The 25,207-nt window shown below is 48.0% G+C and overlaps 1 protein-coding gene across 5 annotated transcripts in view; it reads right to left on the minus strand.

The window, feature by feature from the left end:
• Window positions 1–25,207, minus strand: part of AK9 (adenylate kinase 9) — a 245,383-nt gene that overhangs the window by 215,062 nt on the left and 5,114 nt on the right. For 3 of the 5 annotated variants that reach the window (XM_084624319.1, XM_084624320.1, XM_084624321.1), the window contains 2 exons: window positions 10,731–10,794; window positions 129–181 (listed from right to left, as the gene is read on the minus strand). In XM_084624319.1, the coding sequence (XP_084480445.1) occupies window positions 129–181; window positions 10,731–10,794 (117 nt within the window). Of the gene's footprint in view, window positions 1–128; window positions 182–10,355; window positions 10,429–10,730; window positions 10,795–12,741; window positions 12,822–25,207 lie in introns of those variants that run through there. The other 2 variants (XM_084624317.1, XM_084624318.1) reach the window with 2 other exon arrangements.

Genomic DNA, 25,207 nt, shown 5'->3' on the forward strand with positions numbered 1-25,207 from the left:
AAGGAAAATGCAAAGCATAACATCTTATAATATTTGCATGGTGGCCCCATTCAGCTGCCACTGACTTCAAGGGGAACAAGATTGGGCCTTATGAATGTCATGAAATGTAATAAAACAGTAGATTTTACCTTAAGTCCATATTCTGTTCCTGCAGTAATATTTTCTTCTATTACTTCCAAAGCTAAAAAATGTACAAGATACAGAACAAAATTAAAGCAATTAATAAAACATCCCATGTGTGAATTAGTATGTTTTCATGTACATTGTTAGCCTAGCATGGCTGTCTTCATTAGTGATTTCATATTATCATAATGTAGCTACTGTGACAGGGTCGGGCCAGATGGCTACAGGAGAGTGATTTTTTTTTTGAAGCAAAAGATGTTTTTATTTGCATAACACACTTACAAAGTAAAAACAGCAGCATATGCAATGTGTAACACAGCAACCAATCACAATTGTTTTCTCATTAGCTTCAGGGAAGGGAAGTGTTCAAGCTTGCCTGGGCGCAGAGCAGGGGGCTTCCTCGACTCTCGTGGTCTTCCACCCTTCCGAGTTACCTGGTGCCATACCTGAGTGTCACCAACAATTCCCTCCTCTGAAAGCACCAAACAAGAAGGGAAGGCTGTGGGGTGGACAATCCGGCGGGGGGGCACGTGCACCCACGTGTGAAAAGACCCCTCTAGGGTGATGTGTCCGCAGCAGCAATGGCTGGGGCTGGGGTCCCTTACTCTCTCCCCCAATCAAAGGGTCAGACAAAGGGACCCGGATGGGGACACCGAGCAGAGAACCTCAGACAGCGCCCGCCGCTCCTCAAAAGCATCAAGGGAGTCGGTGGACGCCGCCCAGAGGAACTCCACCCGGATACGTGAACGGACCGAGTATCGGAAAACGGCCCCACAGTCACAGGAAACTCCATCGGCCAACTTCCTCTCTCTGGTTTTATAGATGACCGTTTTAGCCAGGGCCAGGAGAAGGTTAACTAGGAGATCCTGCGACTTTGTGAGGCCACGGATGGGGAGTGCATAAATAAAAAGGTGAGGGGAAAAATGCAACCAAAAACGTAATAAAAGATTTGTGAGGAGCTGGAACAGGGGCTGCAGCCTGGCACACTCTAAATATACGTGCGCCAGGGTTTCCCCTCACACCACAAGAGGAACAAGTATCCGGGATGGGGGTGAACCACGCCAAGTACGTGCCCGTGCTCACAGCTCCGTGAAGGAGCCGCCAACTGATGTCCCCGACGGGCCTCGGAACCAAGATGGAATATAGGCTGGCCCACCGGGGCTGCTCACCCTCCAAAGGTGGCAGAAGGTCTCGCCACTTTGTGTCGGGGCGGGACACTAGGGTGAGGGCGTGAAGGGTGTGGAGCGCGAGCATGTATAGATGTTTCCTTGGCGTGGTTTGGAAGCGTACCGGCTGCAGTTCATGCAGCCAGCTTGCAGTGAAGGGGTAGTGGGGGTCGATTGGATCTGCGGGCAGGGGTCCAATTAAAAGGTCCGGTGGGCCTGGGGTAGAGGGTGGGCGGGGCGTGCCCACGAGCAGGACCCGGTCAAGGTAAGCTCGAGCAGCGGGCAGCAAAGCGGCCTTCACCTCCTGAAGTTCACGCTGTGGGGGTACGAGGTCTGGAGAGCCCCATGCGCCGGGCGAGCATCAGGGGATCCAGCCAGTCTCCCCGGTCGTAGTCCAGGAGGTCTCCGACTCCTGTGACTTTTGCCAGGATCTAGCTCTGGCGCACCGAGCGGGACTCCGCCACCTGCACACGGAGCTGGGGGTTGTGTAGCAGGGGCTCCGCGAGGAGATCTGCTCCCTTGGTGGCCGCCACAGACCTGGTTGTTAAAAACAGTTTCCAAGTCCGGAGGAGGTCCTGGTAGAAGACCGGCAGCCCAGAGAGGTCTCGCAGAAAACCTCCTGGACGGAGATAAAAGAGCTGCTGGTCATATCGGAGCCCTCGGATGCGGTGCAGGATGGCGTGCGTCAGTGTGCTACATGCCGAACTGCCCACACCATAGAGGAGCCTCTGTAGGGCCTGGAGGCGGAAGACATGGACCTGAGTGTGTAGACACTTCAGGCCCTGTCCTCCTTCCTTCAGGGGTAGATGAAGAACCCCTACAGGGGCCCAGTGTGTTCCTGACCAAAAGAACCCCAGAACCGATGTCCGGAGGTTGGTCAGGAAACCCGGGGCCGGGACCAGGGTGTTGAACCGGTACCAAAGCATGGACAGGACTAGTTGATTAAGCACCAGAGTTCTCCCTTGGAGGGAGAGACATCGGAGTAGTCTCGTCCATTTCCGGAGCCGCTCTATCACCCCGCCCTCTAAGTTTTCCCAGTTCTCCGGCAGAGAGGGATGGGTGGCAGAAAGGCAAACGCCGAGATAGAGCAGCGGACCCGCACTCCGCCGAATGGTCTGAAGCGCGGGTGGGAGGGAACTCGCCTGCCGCCAGTCTCCTACCACCAAGCCAGAGCTCTTGACCCAGTTGACCCGGGCAGAGGAGGCTGCCGAATAGATGGCCTGGCAAGCCTCCACCCACGCCAAGTCGCCAGGGTCCTAGATCACAAAGAGCACATCATCAGCGTACGCCAACAGGACCAGCCGCAGCTCCAGCTCCCGCAGCACCAACCTTGTCAACCTTCTGCGGAGGAGATAGAGGAAGGGCTCAATCGCCAGGGTGTACAGCTGGCCCGAGAGGGGGCACCCCTGCCGTACTCCTCGCCTGAAGTTGACTGATTTGGTCAGGGTCCAGTTACGCTTAACCAGACACTCTGCGGAAGCATACAGAGAAAACCCACAAACTGGGGTCCAAAGCCAAACACCTGCAGAGTGCTCAGCAGGTACCCATGGTCCACCTTATCAAACGCCTTCTCCTGATCTAGGGACAGGAGAGCGAATGACAGACCGTCTCTACGCCCGAGTTCTAGAAGGTCCCGAACCAGAAATAGGTTATCAAAGATACTGCGGTCTGGGACGGTGTAGGTCTGGTCTGGGTGCATCACGTCCGCCAGCACAGACCCTAGCCGCATCGATATTGCTTTCGCTACGATTTTGTAGTCTGTGCTGAGGAGCGAGACGGGACGCCAATTTCGTAAATCGCGGAGGTCCCCCTTCTTCGGCAAGAAGGCGAGCACAGCTCGCCTGCACGAGAGAGGGAGGACCCCGCTCTGCAGAGACTGGGCCCAGACGGTGACTAGGTCTGGGCAGAGGACGTCCCAAAACACGCGGTAGAACTCCACAGTCAGCCTGTCCATGCCTGGAGACTTATTGGTGGGCATACAACAGAGGGCTTCCAAGAACTCAGCCAGAGTGAGCGGTAACTCTAGCCAGCCTCGGTCGCTAACGCTGACCGTGGGGAGCTCCTCCCAAAGCACTCTGCAAGCGCCAGGGTCGGTTGGATCCGGGGAGAAAAGACTTGTGTAGAAGGCTCAGGCCCTCCCGCACATCTCCGCCACTTCCGTGAGGGGGGTGCCATCTTCTGCCAGGAGGCAGGTGACGTGTTTCTTGGCCCCCCTTGTTTTCTCCAGGGCATAGAAGAAGCGGGAGCCGCGATCCATCTCCCGAAGGAGGCAGATGCGGGATCGAACAAAGGCGCCCCAGGCCCGATAGTCCTCGAGGGCCTGGAGCTCCTCCCGCTTCTCCCGGCACGCTCCACAGAGGAGTGGGTCTTCGGGGCTGGTGGCCAGATGCCTCTCCAGATCTAAGACCTCCCATTCCAATTGCTCTATCGCCTCATTTCTCCGTCGGCTGGTGCCCCGAGTGTAGTTGTGGCAGAAAAGCCTGGCGCGCACCTTCCCCAGGTCCCACCATCGCCGCACCAAGGGAAAGACATGCCGCTGCCCTCGCCAGGCCAGCCAGAATTCTCGGAAGGACGTCACGAAGCCCTCATCCTCCAACAGGTTGTTGTTAAAATGCCAATAGGCCGGCCCCGGCCTCTCTGCACAGAGGGAGGCTGTCACGGTGGCTAGATGATGGTCAGAAAATGGGGCCAGCCGAATGCTGGAGGAGTGGGCTCATGAGAGATGGAAGGGTGATAAACAAATGTGGTCCAACCGGGAGTGGCTTGACCAATGGGCTTCCACCTGGACAAAGGTGAATGTGGAAGTGTCATCCAGGTGGTGGTCATGCCAGATGTCCACTAGGGAGTGATGTTCAACTATCTCCCGGGGGGTGTCCGCGGCGGCCGGGCACTGCTCGGTCCCCAAGTGGTCTCGCTCCTTGAGGGTGGTATTAAAATCCCCTCCCAGGACTAGGCACTCGTGAGAATCTAAGGTGCCGAGGAAGGCGGACACCTGCTGATAGAATTGCAGCCGCTTCGGGCCCGACGTCGGGGCATAGACATTAATGAGGTTAACGATGAACCCCTCTATACGGACCTGGAGTTGCAGCAGGCGACCTGCACAGCCTCGGCGACCCCTAGCACCTTGGGCTAGGTTGGGGGAGAACAGGGTCGCCACTCCAGCCTGCCGAATCGTGGAATGGCTAAAGTAGACCCTGTCCCCCGACTCCAGCTGCCCACTATCTTCGGCGGTTGGATCCGTATGGGTCTCCTGCAGGAAAATCACAGAGTATCCTCCCTCTCGAAGGAAGGAGAGCACCTGGGACCTGCGGAGAGCCATCCTACAACCCCAGGTGTTCAATGTTGCGAGGGTGAGAGGTGTCATGGGGAGGGCCAGGGGGCATTCTCACTGGCAGGGACGCTCGCATCCCCCAGTGGGCTGCGCAACAGTCCTTGACCCATCCCTTAGGTGAGTAATTGGTCACGGAAGATGCGGACCCGCCAGTAGGCCGCGGCATCCTGCTTCCCCGTCCCTTTATCTTCCCCCATAAGGGCCCTTGTGGCCCGGAGGATTTGAAAAAAATCCCCCCATTGCTGGAGAGCAAGCTGTACCTTGTTGCGGGAGCCACGGACATCCTCTTAAAAACTTCCGCAGCTCTCCTCGCAGATCATGTGGGGGTGGGGTTACGGTTTCCCGGTCATTCCCTGGTGGGGCCCTTGGTGCAGTCCTGTGGCCCACTAAAACGGGCAAGCAGGGTGTGGACCCCCGATTGGGTGCCTGATGGGCTGGAGCTTCTAGGCCCCCTCAAGCCCTGGGGCAATAGGGGGCGATGGAGGGAAAGTAGCAGCCCCTAATGGGTCGGGGCAGGAGAATGCAAAGGCCGCTCCCTGGGAGTCATCGATTGGAAAAGGGAAGGAGACAGCCCCGGGGGCGGCGATAACATCGCAGGAGGTAGACTGGATAGGGGTAGGGGCAGGGGCAGAGGCAAGATTCTAGGTTTCAGGAGGTGAGCAGCTGGATGGTGGCGCCTCCCGATCAGGCTCGAGGGTTCAGGGGGTGGGGAGGGAGCTCTCAGTGATACCGGGCGCGGGCTCCATGGTGAATTTAGCGGCTACAGCACCAGGAGGTGGATTATCTTCTGTTGCGCCCCTGCCTGGGAAGGAAATCAATTGCTCCGCACCAACGGGGGGTGCCCCTGGCGGCTCGTGTCCCAGTCGCGTCGCGCCGGCTGTCACCTGAGCAGGCTCGGTGGTCATCAGCGGGGTGCCATCAGCGGCCGGATCGATGGAGGAGTCCAGGGGCTCCTCGGAGGTGGGAGTAGAAGCAGCAGTTAGGGGGAGAGAGCATGGGGAAAAGAGGAGTGGAGTGAGGTCGTCCACATCGAGGTTTGCTGGCAAAAGGTCGTCCTCCCCTGGGCGACCGGGGTCAGATCTAGGGCCTCGATCTCCTCGAACGTGGAGGAGAGGACACTTTCCATCGCCCTGGGGTTCTCCCCGCTGGCACCTGCCATGATGGTTGCCTCAGGGCTCACAGGGACTTCGGGCAGTATCAGGACAGAAAGGGCTTCCTTGAGGGTCTTGGAGAGGAGGGTCTCCCGTGGAGGGGAGACACTACCTTCCGATGCTACCACGTCTTTCCCGGCTGACACCAGTGGATGGGACGCACTCATGGGCAAAGCGGAAGGTTCGGCATCGGTGCCCCCCTTCCTGGTCTTCCGGGGGGGCCTCCGCCTCGGGTAGATGAGGCGGAGCTCCAGCCTTCTGCTTGCCTCACTTCCCCTGGACTAGGGCCCAGCCCTCCATGGCATCATCTGGGGGCTGGTTAGCAGGGTTCGTATCAGGGGGTAAAGGCAATGGCTCAGGGGTTTGGGGGGGCGGTAAGGTGGCATAAGGGAGGGAGGATTCTCCCTGGGGCAGGCTCTCTCCCATGCCTGGTGGTATCTCTGCCACACCCTCCTCCATAGGCCCTGCCAGATTATCAGCAGCGGGGGCGGGGCTCTCCCGCTCGTCTGGGTGTTGTAGGAGAGGTGCCCCTTGGGCCTGAGCGGGAGAAGTGGTGGTCCGAAGAGGACGGGGGGCGAGTTCGGGTATCGAGCGGCCAGGGGCGTCGGCAATGATGGGGCCGATGTCCTGCCGGGTCTCGGAGATCCCAGATGCCCCTCCTTGCTGGGCTAAGGGGCAGTCCCTCTGGACATGCCCTGACACCCAGCAGAGGTAGCACCGGGCTTCCCCCGTGGAGAAATACACCCGGGAACGGGCCCCCTGGTGGGGGACTAGGAAGGACCCCTCGAGCGCCTCTCTGTCACGCGCCGCCGACGGCAGTAGAAGCTGCACTTGCCAGCGGAAGGAAAAGATGTGACGGAGGGTGGGGTCCTTGCAGCCCAACAGGAGAGGGCTGATGACAAACAGGTTTCCCCAGGGTGGAAAGGGCGGGTAACAGGGCAGCACTGGGGAGAAAAGGAGGGACAGAGGTCAGGACCAGGCGGACGCCCAGGTCCTCTAGCAGCTCTAGGGGGACAAACACCCCTCCCACTGCCAGGCCCCTCTCCACCACTTCCTGGGCGGCAGCCTCCAATGCTAAGAAGAAGACAACCTTCCCATACATTTTGGAGGCCGCCACAATGGCCAAGGGCCCCACCACCCTCGCCAACGCCCACATGTAGGTCTCCACGTGGGGTGAGGCAGGCACCAGGAGGCATCGGACTCCATGCTTCCTTGTCATGGTGGGAAAGGGGCCCCGGCCGCTATTGATGGTGGCGGAGGTGGTGAGCGGGAGAGACGACGAGGCAGCAGGCAGGGGGGTTGCCGCCACCCGGGCATACATCCTGGGGGCTGAGGGAGGGACATCCGCAGAGCTGGTGGAGGGGGTAGCGGGGGAGGAAGCCATGGTCGGTGGCGGGGCTGCAGCAGTGGGGGTGGCCCCTGCCACGGAGGGCCTGGTGGTTTTAGCGGGGCCCTTCCCCTTCTTCTTGCCCTGGCCTTTCCCGCCGGCTGGGGCAGCTTCCCTGGAGTCTGGGGAGGCAATGGGCATGGCAGCGGTGGAGGTCACCCCGGTGCATCCATTGCCGATGCCCCAGTGGGGGCGGTGGCAGGTGATTGACAGGAGTTGGGGTCAGGTAGAAAGGGACAAGCTGTGGGGTGGACAATTCGGGGAGGGAGGGGGGAAGGGGCACATGAACCACCGTACGCTTGTCCACAGAGTCCTGTTTGGTTGGCTGGTGCTTCTGGCCCACGTGGTGGAATCAGGGCGAGCAGCTAAGTCCAGAGACAGATGTTTGACAGCCAGCAAAGATGGTGGAGGAGGCAGTTGTGAAGATGGTAGCGTGGGGGTTGGGAGGACACAGATGGATGGGGGGCAGCTCCGTGCCACACCCCCTGTGTCCCTACAAACACAGTTAAGACACAGTCAAGGCCTCCCCCCACACGAGAGCACAGTTCGAAAGTTACTCAGTCTTAGGCCCTCTCCATGGCGAGTTTTTCCTCTGGTAGACGGCTTTGTTCCCTGGGTGGCGTTCTTCTGGTAGGCCGTTTTTTCTCTGCTTGTTCCGGGTCGCAGCTGCAAACATTCCAGGGATGCCATAGCGAATGATAAGAAATTCTCTCAGCCAGAGATGGGTCCGCAGACAAAGAGCAAGTGTCTGAGTCTGGGGCTTCCACTCCCCCCTTCTGGGGAGCAGGTCAGAAGGCCCCCCCTCTCTCAGAGGGTGGTTCAGCTGGAACAGCAGCAGCATCCAACGGCAAGTGGGGTGGGGGGGCTAACGGCCGGCCGGCAGCCGGTCAGCACTCTAGCAACAGCAGAGAAAGAAAAAAAGAACAAGAAGAAAGGAGGGAGAGCATCTGGCCTGGTCGGGGGCTGGGGGGGGAACCAATAGCAGGGGCAAAAAGCAAGAAAAGCCTAGGCCAGAGGGCAGCAGCAGGAGAGCAGGCTAAGTAGGTCCCTTTTCCCTGGGTAAGGTAATAGAACAATCTGGAACCTTCTGGAGACAATTAAGACAGGCTGATTAGAACACCTGCAGCCAACCAGGAAGCTGCTAGAATCAATTAAGGCAGGCTAATCAGGGCACCTGGGTTTTAAAAAGGAGCTCACTTCAGTTTGTGGTGTGCATGTGAGGAGTAAGAGGTGCGACGAGCGAGAACATGGACTGTTGGAGGATTGAGGGGTAGAAGCATTATCAGACACCAGGTGGAAGGTCCTATGGTGAGGAAACAGAAGGTGCTGGGAGGAGGCCATGGGGAAGTAGCCCAGGGAGTTGTAGCTGTCGCATAGCTGTTCCAGGAGGCACTCTAGACAGCTGCATTCCACAGGGCCCTGGGCTGGAACCCGGAGTAGCTGTGAAGCTCCAAGGCAAGCAAATCCGCCAATAAGTGCAAGACCCACCAAGGTAGAGCAGGTACTTTGTCACAATACTGTGAAATCTGGCATTGAATCTTTGAGCCCAAAAACATTTCACATATTAAGAAGTCAAGTTCCAAAAAGAAAACAGTTCAACCACACAAAGATGTCAGTTTTAAAGTAGGCAGCTGAGAAAAAGGTTACCTTTTAAATGGTCAAATTAAACAAGACAGTGCTAGTTTGATATCCCCTCAAAGCTCCTACATATGGCTTTATGAACTGCAGTGATGGGGTGGAGCCTCAGGGGATAATCCTGCAAACCCTCCACATATAGAAGACCTGCTGAAGTCAAGGGGAGTTCCACATGCAGAGAAGAGGGCTGATCCTTCTGTAGCTGAAAAAATTCTTATTCTGTTTTTTCCCCCTCACATGTGAAATAATTTAGATCAGATGTCTTTGTATTAAAAAAAGTGGGATGACTTAATCTATATTTGCATTGAGGGAAATAAAGTTAAGAGATTTTATTAAAACAGAAATTTTAGCATGATTTGAACTTAAAGCTTTCAAAATGTGACAAAGACATTTTATTTGATATGTTATAAAGCCTCTAGTCGCCACAAAATCTTAAGGTTTTTTTGGCCACCAGAGGGCTTCCATATATTCTAATTAATGCACTAGAAACAAATTGAGATTTACAAGGGAAATAGCTAACACAAAAATTGAAATCTGTTTATTCAAAAAGAAGATTTACTGAACATGCATAGTCCATGAAAAAAAATCCGCCTAATCATGGATATTATTATTAACATAAACAAAGAAGGGGAATCGATAGCTCAGTGGTTTGAGCATTGGCCTCCTAAACCCAGAGTTGTGTGCTCAATCCTTGAGGGGGCCATTCAGCGATCTGGTTCAAATTGGGGATTGGTCCCGCTTTGAGCAGGGGGTTGGACTAGATTATCTCCTGAGGTCCCTTCCAATCCTGATATTCTATGAAAGAGTTGTTTAAAATAACTTTTCTACAGTTAAGATTGTTATAAGCCGATTTAGCCTTCCCCCATTTTTAATTTAATTTAAAGAGTTACATCAGTTTCTCAATTTGTAGGATATATATGGGGCAGAGGCAACATTTTTTCTGCAAAATTTAAGTGAATTGAACAAAGGATTCTTGAATTACATCCTAAAGTACAAGTGTTCACCAGAGTTTAAAAACTATTCTATCTTTTTTGGCCACTTTATAGCAAAACCAATCATAAACCTCCTTCCTTTGCTACAGAATATCTGCTCCAGCAAACTTAGTATAAAACAACAAAAAGCTGCTGGAGACCTAAGCTTATTCTTTTTGTATATGAGTCTCTAGCCCTTTTTCTTGCTGAGATGTCTCAAAATGACATGCCTCCTCAGCAATCAGTTGACAGTGGAACAAAAGAGAATATTTCCAATGATAGGCTCTGCTCCTGCAAACCTTTAGAGATCTTCAGGGAGAGGAAGTGAGGAAGGTAGAGCTGGAGAGAGCAGGAGATCAAAGGGGTATTTCCTATTCCTGTGGACCTGCTGAAGGGTGCAAGATTGGAGAACCCCACTGCCTCAAGTGACCCTTAGGATGTTTTTTGGTGGGGGCTTGGTACTGTTAGGATAATAGCACAAATTTGCTTTTATTATTATTTATAATGCAGAAGTGCTGAGGAGCCCAACTCACAGACTAGCAACCCATTGTGCTAGGTACTGTACAAACACAGAACAAAGAAAGACACTACCTGATCCTGTAAGCTGAGCCATGCAGTTGGACCCTTGTGCCTATGTGGACCCACCACAGACTTCAACCAGGTTCCACATAAACATATGGATCTGCTCTTGTAGATCATCTTACAGGACTGGGCCCTACTTTGGTCATTAGGTGTTATATTCCCTCCTGAAAAAGAGGAGAAAACTGACTTGTTTAGCACCCATGAAGCTAAAAGGCAGATGCATCTGCCACGTTCAGCAATGATATGTTTCCTGAAAAATTATCACAGCTTGCCCATACCAATGATCTTCACTGTGGTCATTAATGTACTATTTAGAATTTCAGGGAACATAAAGAAAGCTAAAATAAGAAGTATTATAGTGTTGTGATTACAGTTGATATTTACCTTCGATCAGTGTGCATTTCCATAACTGAGCTATTTTTTTAGCTAATGTTTTCTTCCCAGTACCCTTAAAATGAAAAAAAGACATATTTTATTAAAATTAGAATGACTTTGCCATTACTCACATAACAAAATGCAATGAAATACATGTCCTGTTATTATTTCTTTGTAATAAGTCAGGATCAGGGCCTCTGTGCTATGTGCTATAACACAAACCTGCTTAAAGTCACTGGGCAGCATGTAATGTATTTCCCACTATTACTGATATATTATAATTGTTCCCTTTAACTGATTTCCTTCATATTAAATATATTTGTATTTATGAGTAAGGCTATTTTAAACCTTTTATATGAGTTGCTCATGAGTTTCTATAAAGTTTTTGTGGGACTAAAACTTCACATCCTTCATTTCAGGTTACAGTTAATTTTTTGAAGCAAGTGTCATAAATATAAAGGGAAGGGTAAACCCCTTTAAAATCCCTCCTGGCCAGAGGAAAAATCCTCTCACCTGTAAAGGGTTAAGAAGCTAAAGGTAACCTCGCTGGCACCTGACCAAAATGACAAGATACTTTCAAAAGCCAGGAGGAGGGAAAAAAGCAAAGGGTCTGTGTCTGTCTATGTGATGCTTTTGCCAGGGATAGAACAGGAGTGGAGTCTTAGAATTTAGTAAGTAATCTAGCTAGGTATGTGTTAGATTATGATTTCTTTAAATGGCTGAGAAAATAGCTGTGCTTAATAGAATGAATATTTCTGTCTGTGTGTCTTTTTTGCAACTTAAGGTTTTGCCTAGAGGGATTCTCTCTGTTTTGAATCTAATTACCCTGTAAGGTATTTACCATCCTGATTTTACAGAGGTAATTCTTTTTTACTTCTATTAAAAGTGCAAGGGTTGGGAGGATTTTGGGGGGAAAGGCGTTTCCAAACTACGTTTTCTCAGGAACCCAGATAAAGTTTGGTGGTGTCAGTGGAAGTCCAAGGGCAAAGGGTAAAATAGTTTGTACCTTAGGGAAGTTTTAACCTAAGCTGGTAAAAGTAAGCTTAGGAGGTTTTCATGCAGGTCCCCACATCTGTACCCTAGAGTTCAGAGTGGGGAAGGAACCTTGACAGCAAGTTTGAGCAAAACCTTTCTGCTATTTCTGAGTAAGGCAAGAAGGGTAAAAAGAAGGTGGGGGATAATATTTCTGCAACTTTTTTTGCACTTAAAATGTGCCCTACTCTGAAGAATGGCTATGTACAACTTATACTTTCTTACTCCACAGATCTGGTGCCTGTACATATTCAGTCTTATCTGATAACTTCAGTGAAAAATCATTTTTGCGGTGTTTTCACTTATGTTAGCTCTGAAGAGCCAACACAGCTAAGAGTGAACTGATTCTACTAGGTCTTGTGCATCATCAACAAAATTGTTTACTACGTTTCATATCACACAGATGTACCTAAAGGCATAATTTGGCCTGCTGAACCTTTATTATTGATGGTTATGCAAAAGAAGGAAGGATCCAAGAAATAAACAGGAAGTCCTATAATGCCATTTATGGTCACTTTTCAGAGTAAAATTACACTAACCCAAAAATGTCTGAATGTTAAAGTATCAAACATGACATGTAGTTAGTCCTCAATGAAGATTCATAATCCTGATAAATTTGAAAAAATAATTCAGAACATTATAAGTGACTGAAACTTGCATCATGAACAAATGCAATATGTACATTTTCTTATGTTTCTATGTTAAAATAATTTGCATCATAGTCTTTATCTTGGCACAGATTTGGAGAAGTGCTGTTAAATTTGTAAGCATTTGTTTCCTAAATTCCTTTAAGTATGTCCCCTGTTTATTTTTTTAGAGGAAAAAGAACCACAAAGGAAATAAAAAGTAAGAACCTAATTTAGTGTAAATTTGCAGCTGAGAATTTAATGCAAAAAGTCAGTCAAACAGTTAGACCCCCACAGCAACATTAATTTGATTAACTTTGCATGTTCTGTCTACAGTCCATACAAAAATGAAGGTTACTTACCTGTAACTGGAGTTCTTCAAGATGGACTCTACATATTCCATTTGTGGGATAGATTAAGAAGCGGTACATCTCATCCAGGATGGTGGGATACAGAATCCTAACTGAACAAGGATTGAAGTACTGCTTTCCCAAACTTTGCATCTGATCTAGACTCTAAAGGCTTGTATACATGGTGGGGGAATGTGTTCTACGTGGGTGTGATTTCTAAAGCACACTAATGTGTTGCATGTTAAATGGTCAATATAGGCTCTGCTGGTATGCACTAAAGGCTGCCTTAGTGTGCTTTAACATAATACTGTTTTAAGAAGCACTAAGTTAAAGTGCACCAGCAATGTTTACACAGGCCAATTAATGCACAACACATTAGGGTGTTATAGAAATCTTTGAGCCCTAAGTCTAATGAGTGGTGTATAGTGAAAGTATTAATTGAACTCTGTGTATGAATTGTAAGTTGCTCTATTAGAGAACTGTATCTTGTAAACCCCACAGAGGCTACCTGTACTCTGGAAGGATGTGGCCTAACCTATTCAGGAACAGGGATACCCTAGCTTGTATGCTTCTTTAATACATGGTCCCCATTTGGAAAGTGTTTACACACTGACAAAATATTTGCATTTTGCCTTTGTTTTTCTCCTTACAAGAGATTGGGTGATTGTCTGAAATGCTTCATAAGTAGTAAGCTACAGCCCTTTTAGCATCCAATCAATGTATGTAATTTAGCCTCACCATCCTGGCGGTGAGATTTAAGGTAAAACACTGGTAAATTTATAGACTGATCAAGATGAAAATCACCTTAGGCATTGTGATGTTCTGTACCTCATGGGAACACCCTGCACCCCCGTGTTCATCCTTATAAAATGATTGTGTGGTATCCAATGCAAAATTTGTCATGTCGGGTGTCTTCGGAAGGCTCATGATGCACTGAGCATTGTTGTTATAGTAATGTTATAGGTTGTAATTTCATGTATATAGTTACGAGGCTGAAAATGTGTCCTCATGGCTTGAAACAAAACCAGGTAAAAATTCCCCAAGAGCAGAGAGGCAGTTCACACCTTATCAGGGCATATATGGGACAAACTTAGCTCAGCCTCACAGGAACAAAGAACACTGGCCTACGCAGCAACAAAAGGATCTGTTGGACCCTCGAATGAGTCACTCCCCTTCCCTTGGTCAGTTAGGGACTACAATGAGGTAATGCTCACCTGACCCTAAAGGGGGCAGCAGGGGGCAAAATCAAGAGGGAAGAAAGAACATGATAAAAGGAAGAGACTTTTCCATGCTCTTCCTCTCTCTTCCACCTCCATCTACAGACATCACCACCAAGTGACTGAAGCGCTGATCAAAGGGGAGAGCCTGGCTGAAGAGCAACAAGCTAGCCTGTGGTGAGAAGCTTCTAAGTTTGTAAGGGCATTGAAAGTGTTAAGATCAGCTTAGAATGCCTTTTGCTTTTATTTCATTTGACCAAATCCGACTTGTTGTGCTTTGACTTATAATCACTGAAAATCTATCTTTATAGTTAATACATTTATTTGTTTAATCTACCTGAAGCAGTGCATTTGGTTTGAAGCATCTCAGAGACTTCCCTGGGGATAACAAGCCTGGTACATACCAATTTCTTTGTTAAACTGACAAACTCATATAAGCTTGCAGTGTCCAGCAAGATGGAGGTTCCTACGGTTGTGTCTGGGACCGGAGATATTGGCTAGTGTCATTCGGTTGCAAAATCCAAGGAGCAGCTTACGTGCCAGAGGCTGTGCATGAACAGCCCAGGAGTGGGGGTTCTCAAAGTAGAACAGGGTAAGGCTGGCTCCCAGAGTAAAAGACTGGAGTGACCTAGCATATCACCGGTCCGGATAACACCAGAGGGAAACATCAGAGTGGCACAACAAGCAGGGTGTATGTATAGCTTGTTACTCCAAGTGAAGTTCATGCTTTAAGCACTGATATTTGTAATTTTAAGTGAGTCTTAAGTGCAGTGGCTAAGAACAGTCAGGAGGAGGTCACCGTTTTGTTATTTTCTGTTTATTTTGGGTGAGGGAAATAAGCACAAGAAAGCAGAAAAATGACTACAATTGAGGCAGCTTCAAAACTAGAGCTGGCCAGACTGGAAGCTGCAGAACAGGAGAGGGAGCACCAGAGATGATTGCAACTGAAAGAACTGGAAATAAAAGAAAGATAGAGAGGAGAAAGAGAGAGAGAACATCAGCTGGACCTGCTAGAGAAGCAGAACCAGAAGCCCCCGACCCCAACAAGTCCCAAAAATCCACAAGTGGGACCACTTATGTCCTGCATACAGTAAGGAGGATGATATTGCTGAATATCTGACTACCTTCAAAAGGCTGTGTGTAATACATGAAATCCCTGATAAGAGTTCCTACCCTGATTGCAAAATTCACTGGTAAAGCTCGAAATGTATTCAATGAACTGTCTATTGAAGATGCTTTAGACTATTGTAAATTTAAAGATACTGTTTTGTGAAGTTTTAAGATTACCCCTGGAACATATAGAGTTAAATTTAGGAATCTTAAGAGGGATATTGGTATGAGTAATGGGGAATATATAAACAAAATGAAAGATTTGTTGGGAAAATGGGTGAGGGGTAAAGAGGTGGCGAGTTTTGAGGGAATGTTGGATCTTGTTGCTCAAGAGTATTTCCTAAGCATATGTAAGGCTGATGTAAAGCAGTGTCTGTGGGACAAAGATGTAAAATCTGTGGATGAGATGGCTTTTTTAGCTGATGCCTTCGAACAGAATGAGGCGTCTATTGAGTGCAGGCCACAGAAAGAGGGGTTTAAAACTGGTGGAAAGGGAGGATCCGATTTTACCCCTGGGAAGAGAGAAAGGGGCTGGGAGCCTAAACATTCACTTACCCAAAAACATTCCTCTAACCCTCATCCCAAATCTCCTGTAAAAGCAGAAGAGCCCAAAAGGTGCTATCAGTGTAATTCCACTGATCTGAGGAATAAATGCCCTGTGCTAGGAGGAAGCAGGCAACCAATAGCTCATGTTAGTTCTGCTGTCCTCAACACAGAAAACACCCAATCAATTGAAACCTATCATATCAGTTTTGTGAGATTAGTCTCTGCAGAACCAGCTATGGAGCATGTTAAGGCTGTCCAAATTGATGGCAGGGAATACTTGGGGCAGGGGGATACAGGGGCCCAGATCTCTCTGGTTAAGCAGTGTGTGGTCACAAAGGCCAGTATGCTACCTGGCCAAATGGCAGAGATTGAGAGGGTGGGTGAAAGCAGATTCCTCATACCACTAGCTAAAGTCCACGTGGTGTGAAAGGTTTGGAAAGTGTTTTGACTGTGGGGGTAATGAACACCTCCTAGTTGACCATTCTGCCATTCAGGCTTCTGACTTGATTATAAGCGTAGTTGAGGTGATGGCTATTATCAATGCTGTCTTAACAGAAAAATAAAAGAATGTACAATCTTCCATAGGTTCAAATGAACATTGCATTAATTGCACTATGTTTAAATGCCAAGAAGGTCCAGGTTCACTCACCAGCAGATATAGATTATTAAGATGCTTTAAGAATCTCTTAAATACATCATGAATAAATACCAATTTACTATCTACAGGAACATGGTATGCTGAAATTGTGGACAGGTGCAACTTAATAGATGACAGAGACCTGACATTTTGAAATATAATAAATATTCTAAAATACAACGAATAGGCATAATATATGGATCCCCCTCATTTATGCTAACCCACAATAAAAATCTTTTCCATTTATAATCATAACATTTATGTGTAGACTCTTTTCTTGAATTAATAAGATCTTTCTGTACATCCAATGAATAAGACTGTTACTAGCAATCCCAGAATTCTATCACCCAAACAGTGAGGTGAAGCAAATGAAGGTTTGGGTGTTGCTCTTTATGTAAATAGGAATGAGGTATACAAACCCCATACGGTACATAAGCAGAAGGGAGAGGAGGCAGTCAGACTGATCACATCCCTGCACAGCTGCCAGAACTGCCAATTGTGAAGACATGCACCCACAGCTGGGACAAATAAAGAAAACAAAGCCAGCTATAAAGGATGGGGAACAGAGAGGGAAAGAAGCAAAAACGTCTGGGATAGTGGGGCAATAGCCCCATGCTAGGATGCCTCTGTGAAACCAAGAAGCTGACTGTAAGTCCTGAAGTTTCAGGGCTGATAGACTCAATTTAAGTTAAGAGTTTATGGACTGATTTAACTGCAGATGAATTGAAGGGGACCAGTTAGGAAAAAGCTGGGACCCCTAGAGAGACTGCACTAAGAGCACTTGACACCCCCAAACAGAGGAGTTCTGCTACCCCTACCTCCTTCAGGGACCACTGATGATTCTGCTTAAGTAATCTGCAAAGGTGTTGTTTTCCCCTGACATATGAATTACCACTGGGTGAATGTCCTGCTTTCATTCTCAAAGACTTGTTGTATCTGTGCATGCTTGAAGGGAACGTCCCCCTTGTTTGTTCTGGTAATATAAGGCTGTAATATTGTCTGGTACCACCTGAACCGCTCTGTGCTTGATCTGAGGTAAGAATGATTTTCGGGCCCATCTGATGACCCTCAGATCTAATACACTGACATGTAATTTCTTTTCTATTGATGACCAATGACCCATTAACAGCAAACTGTTTAAATGAGACCCCCTCCCCATCCTAGAGTGGATGTGTCCAAAGTGACTATTACCAAAGGCACAGGAAGTATTAATGATATGTCCTTCATCATGTTTTGATCTTGTGTTTACAACATCAGTGCTAATAACACCCTCTGGGGAATTACCAGCCTCTAATGCATACTTGTCACACCTCACTACAGACTAACATGGCTGCTACTCTGAAACCTGTCATTATGCAAGGCACTGAATTTAGCCGTATGGAGTGGAAATCTATCAACTTCATGAAAAAACTCGTACAGATACAGACAGACATCATCTTCCTTTCCAAATGCAAATAGATGGACATCATACCAAAAGGACTGAAGGTAAAAAATCCATTACAATCTATCTACCACACAGACTATGCTGACAGCTTGTGCCACACACTCTCAAAGAAACTGCGGAATCACCTGAAGGGTTAATGTCTAGCTATTCCACCTGGAAGCAGGCGGGGCACACCCTGACTGTTTCCTAGGAGCAATGCACACATTGCTCTATCCAAGGACAGGGCTAGATATGAACCCTGAGAACTTGATTGTTTGGACAGCAACTGTGGGAGGTTTCTTTAGCCTGGGCTCAAGGCCTGAGAACCAGGATTGTAGTAGATAGAGGATGGTAACTAAGCATATGAATCAACGTCATACATTCCTTTGTGTAGCAGTGTGTAATGCTTAGGGGGAGAAATATAATAAAAGGAGAAGGTGGAAGGCAGAACAGCCCATCTCCGCTGACCAGCCTGTTTGCTTGCATAAAGCTGTGTTCTGTCTCATCACTGAACCGCAACAACTGGCGCCCAAACGTGGGGCCCTCAGCACTCACCTCGCCCGGCAAGGGTTTCAGACGCGTCACTCATCCACTTCGTGGATCCCGGTGAGTATTTTTCATTGTGGTAAGTATGGGAAGCTCCCTCTCTGCTTTGCAAGTGCAACACCGTAATGAGCTGCAGTATTTGCTGCGTAAGGCTCAGCATGACTGCCCGGCTCGAGAACTCACTCTCCTGCTACAGGAGGTGCGTGCCAAGTGCCCGTGGTATCCTGAAGCTGGAAGCCTTAAGCTAGCGGACTGGGAGCGATTGGGCCAGACATTGCACAAAGAGCCTCGGGCACCCGTGCAGGCTTTACATGCCTGGCACCTCTGCCGCGACGTGGTACAGCGTGTCGCCTCGGACAGACCCTCCCTCGCGAGGCTGGTGCTCTCACCGCCCCCGTCCGCCCCTGCAGCCATCCCCCCTCCTGGCGATGCGACACAGCATGTCGCCTCGGAAAGGCCCTCTCCAGCACCAACAGAGGAGCTGCCGAGGATCGAACTCGGGGTGGAGGAGGCTTTGGATCGACGTTGTCTCACTCGCCGTCTCACAGCGCGTCTTCTCCACTTGTTGCTCTGACAATGTCAGTCCGCCCCTCGAAACCTCAGTTAACACTTCTCTTAAATGATGTTCCTTTTACAGGGCTGGTGGACACTGGAGCTGACGTTACAGTGATTCGTGATCTGGAGTGGCCGGTTAGTTGGCCTACGGTTCCTTCTAAAGAGTTGTGGGGGATTGGGGGTAGCAAACCCGGGCGCCAAAGTTTGTCTTGGGTCACGGTCTCTAAACCAGGAGGCCGTGCCCTTGCTACAATCCGCCCTTTTGTGCTCCCTGTCCACCTCAATATTTGGGGCCGTGATTTACTTACAAAGTTAGACACCACCCTCGATATTAACATCTGATGGCCCAAAACCCTCCCTCACCCACCGTGCCCTCCGCCTTACCCTTGGTATGGCAATCCTTAGAGCCCGTATGGATTGACCAGTGGCCCCTCCCTCTAGAAAAGTTAAAAGCACTTCATTCACTTGTGCAGCCACATTTGCAAGCACAGCGATTGGAGAGCTCCACCAGTCCCTGGAACACCCCGGTGTTCGTTATTAAGAAAAAATCAGGTGCTTGGCGGCTGTTACATGATTTAAGGGAAATAAATAAACGCATCCAACCTATGGGCCCCTTGCAATTTGGCTTGCCAAATCCAAATTTAATTCCTCAAACCGATCAACTTTGTGTGTTAGATTTAAAAGATTGTTTTTTCACCATCCCCCTTTGCCCTCAAGATCGCGAAAAATTTGCATTTACGGTGCCACAATATAATAATCAGCAACCCTCTCAAAGGTATCAGTGGAAGGTCTTGCCCCAGGGAATGCAAAATAGTCCAACCTTGTGTCAGCTTTTTGTGGATCGGGCCCTTGCCCCTTTTCGTGCCCGGTACCCTTCGCTGAAGGTCTACCATTACATGGATGACATTTTGCTAAGCGGTCCCCGGGTCACGGCACAACAGCTTGAATCTTTATCTCAGATTCTCGGCCAAAATGGCCTGTTAGTGGCACCAGAAAAAATCCAACGCTCTTATCCCTACCACTACCTTGGATATAAGGTTTTACAAACCTATGCTGCTCCGGTTCGTCCGGAATTAATTTTACCTCAACCCCTAACCCTTGTTAAATTACAACAGATTTTGGGTCATTTAAATTGGATTCGGCCCTATTTTCGTCTCCCCACTTCAATGCTGCAGCCGTTGTTTGAGCTCCTGCGTGGAGCTCGGGCACCGGGTGCGGTTATTGCCATCACTGAAAAGCATACTGCCTGCATTCGACAGATCAATGCAGCCTTGAGTCAGCAGTTTGTGGACAGACTCCCGGAGGTCCGTCCCTTACAATTGGTTCTTCTTGCCACCCCTCATACGCCAACTGCGGCTCTGTTTGGACCCCGTACAGATACAGCCGTCTCTATTATAAAGTGGCTGTACCTTTCATCCACCCCTCCTCGAAATATTTATCCGTATTTAGATGCCCTATCTGATCTTGTTCGTAAAGCCCGCCACCGTGCAGTGCAACTCACTGGCACTGATTTAGTTGCCATTGTGCTCCCCTTGTCCCGTACTGAATTTGACTCTTTGTGCCACACCTCCTTGCCCTGGCAGGTTGCTTTTTGTGATTATGTGGGAGAGATTTCTTACAATCCTCCAAAAGATCCTCGATTGGTCGTTACCCAAAAGGTGCCATTGGGCTGTCAAAAAATTTCTCAATCCCTTTTAAATTGTTCCCATGCTGTTAATGTTTCATATAATTATGGCCATATCATCCTACCATCAGGATGGGTTTTTACTTGTGGTTCATGCATCTTTAATTATATTCCTGCAAATTTAAGTGATGGCACCCTTTGCTGTCTTAGTAGAATGATACTTATATTGCCTTTTGCTGGTTACAATTGTAGTAAAAGAAGTGTACCCCTTTTAGATGATTATATTGCAGATGTTAAGTTTTTGGTTATTTTGTGTTTGTAATCATTGGGCTTATTTTTTGTTGTTGCTGTGTACAATGTATTCCTTCCTTGTTAAGACTTTGTGAAATTTTGCCCTGGAAAGCTCCCCAGGTTATGTCCTTGTCTGTCTGGGAGTTAAATAGCATGACAAAACAAATTGGCGGCTACCATGAGATGGCCAACTTCAATAAACAAAAAAGGGGAGATGAAGGGTTAATGTCTAGCTATTCCACCTGGAAGCAGGCGGGGCACACCCTGACTGTTTCCTAGGAGCAATGCACACATTGCTCTATCCAAGGACAAGGGCTAGATATGAACCCTGAGAACTTGATTGTTTGGACAGCAACTGTGGGAGGTTTCTTTAGCCTGGGCTCAAGGCCTGAGAACCAGGATTGTAGTAGATAGAGGATGGTAACTAAGCATATGAATCAACATCATACATTCCTTTGTGTAGCAGTGTGTAATGCTTAAGGGGAGAAATATAATAAAAGGAGAAGGTGGAAGGCAGGGGGGGCAGAACAGCCCATCTCCGCTGACCAGCCTGTTTGCTTGCATAAAGCTGTGTTCTGTCTCATCACTGAACCGCAACAATCACCTGATCAATGTCCTCTACAGCTAACAGGGAAAGATTAAGAATGAGCTCTCAAAACTGGATACTCTCAAAAAACCAACCTTCCACACAAACTTCCTCGTGGCTTGACTTTACAAAAACTAGACAAGCCATTTACAACACACACTTTGCTTCTCTACAAAAGAAAAAGGACACTAAACTATCTGAACTACTACATGCCACAAGGGGCCACAACAGTGGTTCCCTTAACCCACCCAGCAATATTGTTAATCTATCCAATTATACTCTTAGCCCAGCAGAGGAATCTGTCCTATCTTGGGGCCTTTCCTTCTGCCCCTCCACCCCCACGAACATGATACAGTTCTGTGGTGACCTAGAATCCTATTTTCAATGTTTCCGACTCAAGGAATATTTCCAAAATACCTCTGAACAACATACTAACCCACAGAGACCTTCCTATCAAAACTACAAAAAGAAGGATTCTGGGTGGACTCCTCCTGAAGGTCGAAACAACTGACTGGACTTCTACATAGAGTGCTTCCGCCGATGTGCACGGGCTGAAATTGTGGAAAAGCAGCATCACTTGCCCCATAACCTCAGCCATACAGAGCACAATGCCATCCACAGCCTCAGAAACAACTCTGACATCATAATCAAAAAGGCTGACAAAGGAGGTGCTGTCATCATCATGAATAGGTTGGAATATGAACAAGAGGCTGCTAGGCAGCTCTCCAACACCACTTTCTACAAGCCATTACCCTCTGATCCCACTGAGGGTTACCAAAAGAAACTACTACCATCTGCTCAAGAAACTCCCTGAAAAAACACAAGAACAAATCCGCACAGACACACCCCTAGAACCCAGACCAGGGGTATTCTATCTGGAAATCCTGGACGCCCCATCATCTCAGGCATTGGCACCCTGACAGCAGGATTGTCTGGCTATGTAGACTCCCTCCTCAGGCCCTACACTACCAGCACTCCCAGCTATCTCCGAGACACCACTGACTTCCTGAGTAATCTACAATCCATCGGTGATCTTCCTGAAAACACCATCCTAGCCACTATGGATGTAGAAGCCCTCTACACCAACATTCCACACAAAGATGGACTACAAGCTGTCAGGAACAGTATTCCCGATAATGTCACGGCAAACCTGGTGGCTGAACTTTGACTTTGTCCTCACCCATAACTATTTCACATTTGGGAACATTTTTATGGCTGACTTAGAACAACATTTCCTCAGCTCTTATCCCCTAATAACCCTATTCTACTTGCGCTACATTGACGACATCGTCATCATCTGGACCCATGGAAAAGAAGCCCTTGAGGAATTCCACCAGGATTTCAACAATTTCCATCCCACCATCAACCTCAGCCTGGACCAGTCCACGCAAGAGATCCACTTCCTGGGCACTACAGTGCTAATAAGTGATGGTCACATAAACACCACACTATACTGGAAACCTACTGACTGCTATGCCTACCTACATGCCTCCAGCTTTCATCCAGATCACACCACACGATCCATTGTCTACAGCCAAGCTCTACGATACAACCGCATTTGCTCCAACCCCACAGACAGAGATAAACACCTACAAGATCTCTATCAAGCATTCTTACAACTACAGTACACACCTGCTGAAGTGAAGAAACAGATTGACAGAGCCAGAAGAGTTCCCAGAAGTTACCTACTACAGGACAGGCCTAACAAAGAAAATAACAGAACGCCACTAGCCGTCACCTTCAGCCCCCAACTAAAACCTCTCCAACGCATCATCAAGGATCTACAACCTATCCTGAAGGACGACCCATCACTCTCACAGATCTTGGGAGACAGGCCAGTCCTTGCTTACAGACAGCCCCCCAACCTGAAGCAAATACTCACCAGCAGCCACATACCACACAACAAAAACACTAACCTAGGAACTATCCTTGCAACAAAGCCCGTTGCCAACTCTGTCCACATATCTGTTCAAGGGACACCATCATAGGGCCTAATCACATCAGCCACACTATCAGAGGCTCGTTCACCTGCACATCTGCCAATGTGATATATGCCATCATGTGCCAGCAATGCCCCTCTGCCCTGTACATTGGCCAAACTGGACAGTCTCTACGTAAAAGAATAAATGGACACAAATCAGACATCAAGAATTGTAACACTCAAAAACCAGTTGGAGAACACTTCAATCTCTTTGGTCACTCGATTACAGACCTAAAAGTGGCCATTCTTTTCAACAAAAAGACTTCAAAAACAGACTCCAACGAGAGACTGCTGAATTGGAATTAATTTGCAAACTGGATACAATTAACTTAGGCTTGAATAAACACTAGGAGTGGATGGGTCATTACACAAAGTAAAACTATTCCCCCCCCCACAACTGTTCCTCACACGTTCTTGTCAACTGCTGGAAATGACCCACCTTGATTATCACTACAAAAGGTTCCCCCTCATATCCCACTCTCCTGCTGGTTATAGCTCACCTTACCTGATCACTCTTGTTACAGTGTGTATGGTAACACCCATTGTTTCATGTTCTCTATGTATATAAAATCTCCCCACTGTATTTTCCACTGCATGCATCCGATGAAGTGAGCTGTAGCTCACGAAAGCTTATGCTCAAATAAATTTGTTAGTCTCTAAGGTGCCACAAGTACTCCTTTTTCTTTTTACACCTCACTTTGTAATTCTTGACAACAATATTACAACACTCTTATTTGGAGACAAACATCTGGGATTACCAATGTGATTGATGATAACAATTGATTGATCCCATTATCATTAGAAAGAAGGATATAGTCTGCTCCGGAGAGTGATGGAGCAGAGGTTTAGACAACCATATTTTTGTAAACTTATCTTCCAGAATAAAGTCTTTGCCTACAACTGAGTTCAATGCAGCCCCTATAAAAGGGATCCTCTACATTGGACATAGAAATGATTTTTTCCCAATTTATTTACATCTAGAAAAAATCTTCTCTTTTGATAATGCTTTCTTTTATAACCAATCATCTAGATAGGAGCATACGAAAATTCCTTGTTTTCTAAGATATGCTGCTTCTGCAGATAGGCACTGTGAAAAAGCCCTTGGCACAGTGGACAGACCAAACAGTAGGACCATGTACTGGAAATGTTCCTTTCCTACCATAAAATGCAGTTACTGTATTTCTGATGAGATGGCCTTACTGAAATATGGAAATACATACCCTTTTGATCCAGAACTGCAAACAATTCCTGGAGAGAAAGGGAGGGGATGATAGAGGTACAGAGGTACGGAAATGAAACCTCTTTCAAAACCAATGTAATTTTCTGAGATTCAAGATGGGACAGAGACCCCCGCATCCTTTTTCAGAATCAGGAAGAAATGTAAATAACCCCCCCCCTTCCCTCTTGTACTTGTGAGGCATCTCTAATATTGCTCCTGATTTCAGAAGAGAGAGAAACTTTGCTCTCAAAAGGTCCTTATGCTATGAATCCCTGAAAGGGGATAAAGGGTAGGGGGAGAGGGTTGGAAAAGAAAAGATCTTGAACTGTACTGAGCAACCACTTGAAATAATATATAGAATCCATCTGTCTGCTGTTATAGACTGTCATTGGTGGTAAAAGTGGGACAGGTGATTCCTGAATGGAACAGTACAGGTAGCAGAGTTGTCTGTAGCTCCTCTGTCGTCATGTCAAAACTGAGATCTCGCCTGAAGCCCAGAAAAAGATAAAGCCAGAGATTTCCCTTTGTTGCAAGGTTTGAAGGACCTATTCCACTGCTGCTGATGCTGACCCCTGATTCTGGGGCTGATAATAATTCCTCCTTTGGTAGAAGTAAGATGCAGATGAAGACGGTAGGTACTGTCTCTGATATCTAAATAGTGGAACAGATGACAACCTTTTTGTTGGCTGAAAAACATGAGCAGATCTAGCCACAGATTTCACATTTTTCATTTTCTCTAAAAC

This window comes from Lepidochelys olivacea (assembly GCF_965140295.1).
Source record: "Lepidochelys olivacea isolate rLepOli2 genome assembly, chromosome: 3".
In the NCBI taxonomy this organism is placed as follows: Eukaryota; Metazoa; Chordata; order Testudines; family Cheloniidae; genus Lepidochelys; species Lepidochelys olivacea.